At 46.9% G+C, this 11,434-nt stretch overlaps 1 protein-coding gene across 1 annotated transcript; it reads right to left on the reverse strand.

Moving 5' to 3' along the window:
- Nucleotides 1-8,814: 8,814 nt before the first annotated feature.
- On the reverse strand, nt 8,815-9,570 carry LOC130018882 (olfactory receptor 6K3). The gene is given in 5 exon segments (XM_056109558.1): nt 8,815-9,056; nt 9,059-9,141; nt 9,143-9,195; nt 9,197-9,407; nt 9,551-9,570. Coding segments are annotated over 5 exon segments (609 nt in total).
- Nucleotides 9,571-11,434: the final 1,864 nt, after the last annotated feature.

Here is an 11,434-nt window from a genome sequence, read left to right on the forward strand (position 1 = left end):
GATCATTCATGTCAAGAGAGGGGTTCGGCAGGGTGATACTATTTCACCGAAACTCTTCAGTGCCACCCTCAAGAACGTCATACGACGACTGGAATGGGAAGGAATGGGTGTGAAGATAGTTTGTCGGCAACTACACCACCTCCACTTTGCTGATGGCATCGTCATCAAACATCAGCCAAGCAGCACAAATGCTGACCAACTTCAATCGTGAGTGTGGAAAGGTTGGATTACGGCTGAATCTCACAAAGACAATGTTCATGAGAAACAGTCTTGTTCCTGATGTTCCATTCACTCTCAACGGAACGACCATCTCCAAATGCAACATTTATGTGTACCTAGGTCGAGAAGTCAACATAACGAATGACCTGGCACCTGAGTTACGCAGGAGGAGCAGCTTTGAACGCCTTCAAAAACGTCGAAGAAATAACTAAGAGGACGAAGAACCTCCAGCTCCAAGCACACCTCTTCGATTCCACTGTTCTTCCTGCATTAACATACACCTCAGAGACCTGGGCCCTACGAAAACAGGATGAGAATGCTATTCGGGTCACTCAAAGAGGAATTTTTAAAAAAGCTATGCTTGGAGTATCATGCTTCAGACAAATGAGAGAAAGAATCCGGAGTTCCGACCTCCATCAATGCTCAAGAATCAGGAACGCAGTCTCGTTTGCCAAGGCATCGAAAATCAGATGGGCTGGACACGTAATGAGATTTAGAGACAACCAATGGACTAGAGCCATTACTGACTGGATTACACGGGATGTCAAAAGATCACGTGGACGCCCACCTATGAGATGGTCAGACTTCTTCTTCAAGACCCTGAACAATCAGTTGAGGCTCTTCATGTTCATAGAACGAGCAGATGCCATTGGGCTACGCTAGCAAGCAACAGGGATGAATGGAGACGTTACTGGCACCCGCTCGAGCAAATCAATGAGTAACGGGATATAAAGTGATCAAGTGATCAATTACTTAACTCAGGCTTCAGTTGCTGTAATTCCTAACACCCCAAAAGGGAGGGCCCATGGTAGAACTGGGATGAACACGGAGTGAGTGGCAAAGCTAGCTGGTATTGAAAAGGGACATTCCTGAAGGCATAAATGCGTGGTCTTGATGCAAGCTGTTATGACTTAAAAAACAGGATCCCCACGGGGAAGGACAAGCTGAACAGGCCTGAGGACTTAGTCTGGGATTTACGGTAAAAGTCTTGCTTGCTCTCGGGCACTCAGGTTTTTTCCAGAAAAACTGTCAACAGTGCTGCAATGAACAAACAAGTGCAGATGTCACTTCAAGTATACTTTTTTTGCCTCTCTGGGATATATTCCCAGGAGTGGTATTGATGGGTCAAATGGGAGTTCAATTTCTAATTTTTTGAGAATTTTCCATACTGTTTTCCAAAAGGCACTTAGGTTTTTTCCAGAAAAAACTGGTTTTTCCCAGAAAAAAAAAAAAAAACAGAAAAAAACTCAGGTTTTTTCCATGAAAGAAAACTGTAAACAGTTCTGCAATGAACAAACAAGTGCAGATGTCACTCAGACTATACATTTTTGCCTCTCTGGAATATATTCCCAGGAATCGTATTGCTGGGTCAAATGTGAGCTCAATTTCTAATTTTTTGAGAATTGTCCATACTGTTTTTCAAAGGGGCTGAACCAGTAGGTATTCCCAACAATGGTGAAGGAGGTTCCCTTTCTCGCCACATCCATGCCAACACTGGGTGCTTTTGTTCTTTTGAATGTGGGCCAGTCTCTGTGGTGTGGGATGATATCTCATTATTGTTTTGATCTGCATCTCCCTGATGATTAATGATGTAGAGAATTTTCTTGTGTGCCTTTTTGCCATTTGGATTTCTTCTTTGAGAAAGTTTCTGTTCATTTTATTGCCCCATTTTTTTGATGGGGTTGGATGTTTTCTTCTTGTGGAATTCTACCAGTACTTTGTATGTCCTTGATACCAACCCCTTGTCGGATGGGTATTGGACAAATATCCTTTCCCATTCTGTAGACTGTCTTTGTATTTTGGTCACTGTTTCTTTTGAGGTGAAGAAGCTTCTTAGTTTAAGATAGTCCCATTTGTCTATCTCTGTTTTCACTTGCTTGGCCAGTGGTGTGACATCTTTGAAGATAACATTAGCTTCAATGTCATGGAGGGTTTTTCCAACTTTGTCTTCAATGTACCTTATGGATTCCGGTCTGATGTTGAGGTCTTTAATCCATTTTGATCTTACTTTTTTACATGGTGTTAGGCAGAGATCTGAGCCCATTTTTTGCATGTAGCTATCCAGTTTTGCCAGCACAATTTGTTAAAGAGGCTTTCCTTGCTCCACTTCACATTTCTTGCTCCCTTGTCAAAGATTAGATCATATGTTTGGGGGGAGATGTCAGCATATTCAACCCTGTTCCATTGGTCTGCAGCTCTGCCTTTGTTCCAGTACCATGCCGTTTTAATTATTACTGCTTTGTAGTAGAGTTTGAAGTTAGGGAGGCTGACTGGTTAAAGAAACTTTGGTACATCTACACAATGGAGTACTATGTAGCTTTCAGAAAAGATGAAGTCATGAAATTTACATACAAGTAGTACTACATGGAAAGTATCATGCTAAATGAAACGAGTCAGAAAGAGAGGGACAGACATAGAAAGATCGCATTCATCCGGGGAACATAAAGCAAAAAAATAGGAGACTAACACCCAAGAATAGCCGAGATAAGTACCAGGAGGTCTACTCCATGTCTTGGAGTCCAGCCACACATGATAGGGTAAAGGCAGCTCAGATAGAGAAGAGAGCACCAAATAAAGGGTGTTGGGAAGATCGTCCCAGGATGGGAGATGCATGCTGAAAGTAGAATATAAACCAAACATGATTGCCACTCATTGCCTCTTTTGCAAACCACAACACCCAAAAGGAGAGAGAGAACAAAAGGGAATGCCCTGCCACAGAGGCAGGGTGGGATGGGCGGGATGGAGGGGTGGGAGGGATACTGCGATCAGTGGTGGTGGAGAATGGCCACTGGTGGAGGGATGGGTACTCGATCATTGTATAATTGAACCCAAAGCACAAAAATTTGTAAGTCTACAACTGTACTTCAAGGTGTTCCACTAATAAAAAAAATTTTTAAAGCCTTGCTTGCTCTCAGAACCCCAAGAACTAAGTGTTGGGATCCTAGTCTCTTACTGTGTTATCCAAATAGCTGCAAGTATTGATAACATATACAACTAGAGGAAAAGATAAAAGTAATGTAGATGTCCCTGGGAAACAGAGTGTCTCGTTGACTTAATCTCCCTTTTTAACTGAAGGATAGTTAAAATAAGGGTCAGGAGGACTACCCCACACTTGATAACCTGTTGTGTGGATACTCACTGAGACAAGGAATGTGAGAGAAATTATTCTTCATGGCTCTCATGCCCTAGGGGGAAAGGTAGCTGGGATGGAGAGAGTAGCACTTAAATAAATGATAGTTGGAGGGATCGCTCGGAATAGTAGATGCATGTTGACAGTAGATTATGGACCAAACATGACGGCTGCTTGTTGCCTCTATTGCAAACCATAACACCCAAAAGGACAGAGAGAGTAAGGGATTGTGCCTGCCACAGAGGCAGGAGGTGGGAAGGGGTGGGAGGAGGGACACTGGGAACACAGTGGGTGGGGAATGGGCACTGGTGGAGGGGTAGGTATTGAACATTGTTTGACTAAAACACAACCATGAAAGTCTCTAAGTCTGTAAATGTGTCTTATGATTAGTCGTTAAAATGAAATAAATAAAAACAAATATTTATATAAATGATCAATCACACCTATGTCTTTATCTCAAGTCCCCTCAGGTGTTCTGTAAGTATGCAAGCAGCTCTGAGTTAAACGGACCATTTTCACCATCAGGCTATGGTCCCTCTGCCCCCCTGCTCACCATCTCTCTGTGTCTGTTGGGGAGGCCTGTTTTTCACTTTGTGAACTCACAATTTCCTTACCAGACTGTCGTACTTAATGGGACTGTCCTTGGCAGTCACAAATCCCCTTTCCTTCCAAATGGCTGCATGTACATGCAGTATCCAAGAAAGCATACCTGACGTCTATGTTTACATGGATTGATCTGCCCTCCCTTGACTTGACTCTAGGGCTCTGACCAAAGCTATGACATCAGCTAGCTGCACTGACATTCCACAGGCAAGGCGTCACTTTTCACTATAGTAGTGGGGATCACCAAGGCATATCCAGACTAGAGTGTGCATCACAGAGAAATCGCCATCCTGGTAAGCATAGCAACACCTTCGCTATGAAATTACCCAAGCCAAGTCAGAGATGTCTGAACAGTTCCTCAGAGATATAACTGAAAGGTCAGCTTTTCATGGTACACCTTAGGGTCCTTTGCTCCTTTTCCAGTGCTCTCTAGTAAGACAACTTTAATATTTCATCTGGTTAGGCCTGGGACTCACAACCTGCATAAGAAGCTCCTTCCCAATAGTTGAAATTCACACATACTGTTCACACACACAAGCAGAAGTATCCTGGTGACGATGCCTTCCACCCCTTTTCAGATTCAGCACCGGAATGGCTGAGTGGGTGAGCATTCATGAATGAGGTATCTCTGTGCCTCCTGGATCAATAAGCAATTGCCGAGAGGGAGAATAATCAGGTTCTCACTGGCCCTGGGCCGTTTTTCCAGAGCCACCATCTCATGAACTAGGAGCAGAAGCTCATTTCCCCAGAAATAAAACTGTACCAGCCTGACCCTTTGAATGACCTTCCCTGGGCCCAGTGCATCACCTTAGGTTCTGAGAAAAAGCCTGAGATGAGTTGTTGTCTGGATCGAGTTCCTGGCAAGTGATCTCGGGAATCAAGACCAGTGACTGGGAAGGCTTCCTGCACTTGACCTGACTGAGGGGGTCCCTGGGCAGTACAACCCCTTTAAACAAAGTTCTGTTTAGTTTGCCTGTGCAAACTTGCCAATCAACACAACTGTTTGATGTCAAAGTTCCTCACTTTCTTTTTTTTTCTTTTTTTTTCTTTTTGGGTCACACCTGGTGATGCACAGGGGTAACTCCTGGCTCTGCACTCATGAATTACTCCTGGTAGTGCTCAGGGGACCCTATGGGATGCTGGGAATCAAACCCAGGTCGGCCACATACAAGGCAAATGCCCTACCCACTGTGCTATCACTCCAGCCCAGTTCCTCACTTTTGTTCTGGCCCAAGACCTGACTCCCACTGAGTGCAGAGCTCAATTCCACAAATCCCACACACAGAATAGCTCCTTGTTCCCTGGATTCAACCTTTTGTCTCTGAGCCTCTAAGTGCTTTCCATGAGTGATGGGATCAAAGATCAAAAATTCCTTTACCTGGGGCTGGAGCAATAGCACAGCGGGTAGGGCGTTTGCCTTGCACGCGGCCAACCCAGGTTCAATTCCCGGCATCCCATAGGGTCCCCTGAGCACCGCCAGGAGTGATTCCTGAGTACAAAGCCAGGACTAGTCCCTGTGCATCTCTGGGTGTGACCCAAAAAGCCAAAAAAAAAATATTCCTTTACCTTCCCTATTTAGGAAACCCGCTGTGCTGTTCGTCAAATTCACCTGAGCCAACTCCCTTTCCATCGGGGAGATCTGGAGGCAGAGCCTGTGGTGCCCCTCCTGGGCTGAATGCCCCAGTCCTCAGCAGAGCGTTGCCCTCCTGAGAAAAAGGTAAGCTGGTGGCCGTTGCCCTGTCCCCAAAGTCCTCAAAGCCTGGGACTGGAGCAATAGCACAGCAGTAGGGTGTTTGCCTCACACGCAGCCGACCCGGCTTCAGTTCCCAGCATCCCATATGGTCCCCTGAGCACTGCCAGGAGTAATTCCTGAGTGCATGAACCAGGAGTAACTCCTGTGAAATGCCGGGTATGACCCAAAAAGCAAATAAATAAATAAATAAATAAGCCCTCAAAGCCTGAGTTTCCCGTCTCTGGGACACAAGTCACCCAACACCCTACCAGCATCAGGATTCTGATTTTAAAACATGACTTTGCACCTGCTTGACTTGAGATGGACTTGAGAACAGAGATATGCTAGCAGTGCTTAGGGGACCCAATGGGATGCTAGAGATTGAACCCAGCTCGGTCTCATTCAAGACAAACGCCCTCCATACTGTACTAACTCTCTAGCCCCATAAATTATTGTTATTATTTTTTGGGAGGCAGTTCACACCCGGTGGCACTCAGGGTTTACTCCTGGATCTGTGCTCAAGGATTACTCCTGGCTGTGCTCAGGGGTCCGTGTGGGGTTCCACGAATTGAACCCAGGTTGGCCACATGCAAGGCAAGTGCCCTACCCACAGTACTACCACTCTGTCCCTTACACTTTTTAAGTTCACAAAAGCAGTGTGTGTTTCCAATGATAGCACAGTGGTAGGGCGTTTGCCTTGTACGCAGCCAGCCCGGCCGGGCCGGGTCCGATTCCTCTGCCCCTCTCAGAGAGCTCTGCAAGCTACGGAGAGTATCTCGCCCACACAGCAAAGCCTGGCAAGCTATCCGTGACGTATTTAATATGCCAAACATAGTAACAATAAGTCTCAAAACGGAGTTGTTACTGGGCCCGCTAGAGCAAATTGATAAACAACGGGAGGACAGTGACAGTGTCAATTTCCATTGGAAGGGGAACCTCCTTGCCCACGAATCCTGTATTCTTTTTCAGTTTTTCTTTTGTTTTGTCTTTGGGTTTTTTCACCTCTGCTATTGCTACTCAGAAGTTTCTCCCAGGGCTGTCTGTGCTCAGGTGTTGCTTCTGGCAGTAGTCTGGGAACTATCCCATGCTGAGGGTCACACCCATGACTTTCACACATAGAGCCTGGCCCCAGCCCTTGGAGCCATCTCCCTGGCCCAGACCCTATATATTCTGAACCACCATATTGTCTTTTTCTTTTTCTTTTTCTTTCTGGGTCACACCCGGTGATGCTCAAGGGTTACTCCTAACTCATGCACTCAGTAATCACTCCTGGAAGTCCTCGGGGGACCTTATGGGATGCTGGGAATTGAACCTAGGTCGACCACATGCAAGGCAAACATGGTCTACCCGCTATGCTATCGCTCCAGCCCCAGCACTGTGTTTTCTAATCTGTGGAAACTTTGATTTTAGTAATAATAGTTACAATGCAAGGCACCCAGGGCTTAGTTAACGCGATATGCCCATTGCTTTTTTTTTCCTCCTCTTCCTTCTTTCCATCCGATTATGTCCATCGCTTTATTTTCTTTTTTTGTTTGTTTGCGGCATTTGCGGCATTTGCGGCCGCGCGACATCTTATTAGAACTTTTTTTTATGCCATCTTATTATCTCATTCCTACTTTGGACAAACTTGCAGGCTATTGAATGTAGCCTGCCCACAGGGCAGAGTCTGGCAAACTCCCCGTGGCGTACCAAATATGCCAAATACCAGTAACAATGATGGGTCTCATTCTCCTAAAGAGCCGTGAATATAATCTCAGGGCTAGGATGAAAGAGACGTTACTGGGGCCTGCTCGAGGCAATCGACGAATAAGAGGATGATGAAATGAAATAAAATGAAAAATAGTTACACAGTTATAACCAATGCTCATTAAATGTGTGTTAAAAGCTTAGACTTCATGTTTCCTTTGTCTCATTTATTGGTCTGTGCAAGTCTCCCTGGTGCTGACTGATATGCTAAGGAGGTGTGTGCAAAGGCCATGCTCAGGCCCGTGGGGAAAGGAAGCAGAAGAAACTCTGTGTGACTGGAAGCACCAAGTGCTTCTCTGTTCCTGTTGGGATGCAGGGACCTGCGCAATCACTGACCTGCAGATGTGTTCAGCACCTTCCGACAGCACAGGAGCCTCTTCATCGCAGTCTTTACATCCTTTTTCCTCAAGTCGCAAATGATGGGGTTGAAGAAGGGAGCCAGCCACAACGGAATACTATGCAGCTGTTAGAAAAGATGAAGTCATGAAATTTGCATATAGGTGGATCAACATGGAGAGTATCATGCTAAGTGAAATGTGTCAGAAAGAGAGGGACAGACATAGAAAGATTGCACTCATTTGTGGAATATAAAGTAGCATAATAGGAGACTAACACCCAAGAAGAGTAGAGATAATGACCAGGAGGATTACTCCACAGCTTAGAAGCCAGCTTCGTATGCTGGGGTAAAAGGCAGCTCAGATAGAGAAGGGACCACCAAGTAAAGGGTGCTAGGAAGGCCCGCTTGGGATGGGAGATGCAGGCTTAAAGTAGCCGATAGATCAAACACGATGGCCACTTAACACCTCTATTGCAAACCACAACACCCAAAAGGAGAAAGAGAGTAAAAGGGAATGCCCTGCCACTAAGGTGGGGATGGGGTGGAGGGGACAGGGTGGGGGTGGTGGGAGGGATGCTGGTGTAAAACGGGCACTGGTGAAGGGATGGATACCTGACCACTGTATGACTGAAATGCAAGCACAAAAGTGGGTAAATCTATAACTATCCCACGGGGGGGGGAGGAAGAGAAGGAGAATGAGGAGGAGGAGGAGGAGGAGAAGGAGAAGGAGAAGGAGAAGGAGAAGGAGGAGAAGGAGGAGAAGGAGAAGGAGAAGGAGAAGGAGAAGGAGAAGGAGGAGAAGGAGGAGGAGGAGGAGAAGGAGAAGGAGAAGGAGAAGGAGAAGGAGAAGGAGAAGGAGAAGGAGGAGAAGGAGGAGGAGGAGGAGAAGGAGAAGGAGAAGGAAAAGAAGAAAAAGAAGAAGAAGAAGAAGAAGAAGAAGAAGAAGAAGAAGAAGAAGAAGAAGAAGAAGAAGAAGAAGAAGAAGAAGAAGAAGAAGAAAGCCAGCACTGTGGCAGAGAAGCACAGGAGCACAGGTCGATGCGTGAGTCACTGCCACAGAACAGGATGGAGATCCTTCTGGCAGCTGTCGGTGGAGGGGATGCTCTGGATCACAGCCACGACCCTGATGTAGCCAATGGCTATGACCAGCACCGAGAAGTTGATGGCGATGGCGTGGATGATGTCTTCCACCAGCATCGTGGACATGTCTGTGCAGGTCAAAGGCTCAAAGTCACAGAATAGCTGGTGGATCTGGCAGAGGTCACAGAAGGGCAGCATGGAGAGCCACGTAACTCAGGGAGCAGCACTAAGACACAGGATCTGGCAGAGAGATGGGCCAGAGTCGTCGGGTCGTGATGGCTGGGTAGTGCCAAGAAAGGTCATGTACTTGTCCGTGGCCATCGTAGTCAGCAAGACCCCCTCTGAGTTCTCCCAATGAGTGGAAGAAGTCCATTTCACCTGGGGAGAAGCCGAGAAAGGAGAGGCTCTCTGCTCCCTGACCAGGCGTGTGAGCATCTTGGGGATGGTGGTCGATGGTGGCCATGGTGTGTCAGATCTCCAGGAAGAAAAAGATGCTGGTGAAGTTTTACATGGGCTTGTGTAGACAGTGGTCCACATAGCAGAGGCAGTCAGATTCCCACCTGCAATGAACACGTAGTTGACCAGCAGTGGGGTGAAGAACAGAAGGCTTCTCCCTTGCCACTACAAGATTCCAGAGGAGAAAATCTAGCTCCGTGACTGTGGCTGAGAGCTTCCGTCTCAGCATGGCCTCCACTCCAAGTACCCCAGGGGGGCACAGCTCATCCTGATGAGTAAGTGGATGCCACCTCTACTGGCTTACAGAAAAGCAGGTGCCACGTCTTCCCAAGTCACCTACCAGAGCAAGTGTCTGCCCCAGGGCCCTCAAAGCTCTCACTCACTCTGTGCTCTCTCCAGAGTTAGGGGAAGGATGAACTCTGCATTTTCTGGAAGATACCCAGTTTCCTCTGGATTCTACCTATTTTTCAGACCACTAAGCCTCTTTGGGTGTGGTTCAAGAAAGGCCTTTGCACAGCTCAGATAGAGAAGGGATCACCAAGTAAAGAGTGCTAGGAGAACCCACTCGGGATGGGAGATGCAGGCTGAAAGTAGACGATAGACCAAACATGATGTCCTCTTAATACCTCTATTGCAAACCACAACACCCAAAAGGAGAGAGAGAGAGAGAGAGAGAGAGAGAGAGAGAGAGAGAGAGAGAGAGAGCAAAAGGGAATGCCCTGCCAGAGGCAGGTGGAGTGGGGGAGATGGGGTGGGGGTGGTGGGAGGGATGGGTACTCCGTCATTGTATAATTGAAACGCAAGCAAAAAACTTTGTAAGTTTGCAACTGTACCTCACAGTGATTCACTAATTAAAAAAAAAAAAGAAAGAAAGAAAGAAAAAGAAAGGCCTCTGCAGAAACAGCAAGTGAAGCCCTGGAAAGACATGAAGCTTCCAGATGCTGGCCAGCAGAGAAGCAGAACTGGAGACAGGAGAAAGTCCCCTTGGATAGTCCCCCATGGGTCTCTCCAGCCTGGCACCTTGTGGCAGGTCCTCAGAGAAGCTGGCAGGGCAGGAAGAGTGGGGGGCAGGAGCAGACTCTAAATCCAAAGAGGGTTCACGTCCTGAGAAAGGAATGCAGAGTGATGAGAGCCAGGCCCGGGGTTAAGAGCCATCCAGAACTCTGCGGCACACCCCAGGACAGCAGCCAGGAAATGAGCAGATGCATCCATGTCCCCATGTGCTCCCCAGGCAATGAACCCAGTGAACCCAGCCTAATAAAAAATTAAAAACTAAAAAAAAAAAATTGGGGTTGAAGCGATAGCACAGTGGGTAGGGGGTAGAGTATTTTCCCTGCACACAGCTGACCCAGGTTCGATTCCCAGCATCCCATATGGTCCCCTGAGCACCGCTAGGAGTGATTCCTGAGTGCAGAGCCAGGAGAAACCCTTGTGCATTGCCGGGTGTGACCCAAAAAAGAAAAAAAAATGTTTAAAACCACAGGGCTGCTAGAGACCCAAGGGGTAGCATAGGAGGGGTTCTCTGGGGATTGGAGATTTAACCATTTGAACTCCTGGGCAAAGGGCCAACTTTTCACCTGAGCTGAGGCATTCACAAAGAAGTTACTCACAAACAAAACTCATGTGGATCTTCTTAGCATTTTATATTGGCTCATTTTAATCTATTTTCAGAGCTCTCATTACAGAACAAAGTATAAATCTTGGGGAAAATAATATGAATAGGACCAAGGCGATGACTCCAAGTGCTGGACCCCAAGCTCTGCATGCAGAAACCCCCGGTTCTGTCCCTCGGCACCACATGAGTGATCCCTCCACTGGGTATGGCTAAGAAACCAAAAAAGAAAATGTAAATCTATTACGAACTCTTAAACGTGGCTGTTAAATAGCAGCTCCGGTAGCTTTGCAAAAGCCAAGTCAAGTCCATAGCGATTTAGGACTTGTTAATTGTTCTCATCCATGAAAATCTATTGGACTCCTTAAACAGAAAACCAGTCTCTTTGTCGTTAAGGGGAGATCAAGATCCGCGTCCTAACACCCTCATCCCTCACTCCCATGCGTGGAGCCCCTAATGGCTGAGCCCCCACCCCCTCTGGCCCAGGCTGCTCAGTGCCACCTGAAGGCTGTCACCAAG

The sequence above is a fragment of the Sorex fumeus genome, unplaced genomic scaffold (genome assembly GCF_029834395.1).
Source record: "Sorex fumeus unplaced genomic scaffold, SorFum_2.1 ptg000316l, whole genome shotgun sequence".
Taxonomy (NCBI): Eukaryota; Metazoa; Chordata; class Mammalia; order Eulipotyphla; family Soricidae; genus Sorex; species Sorex fumeus.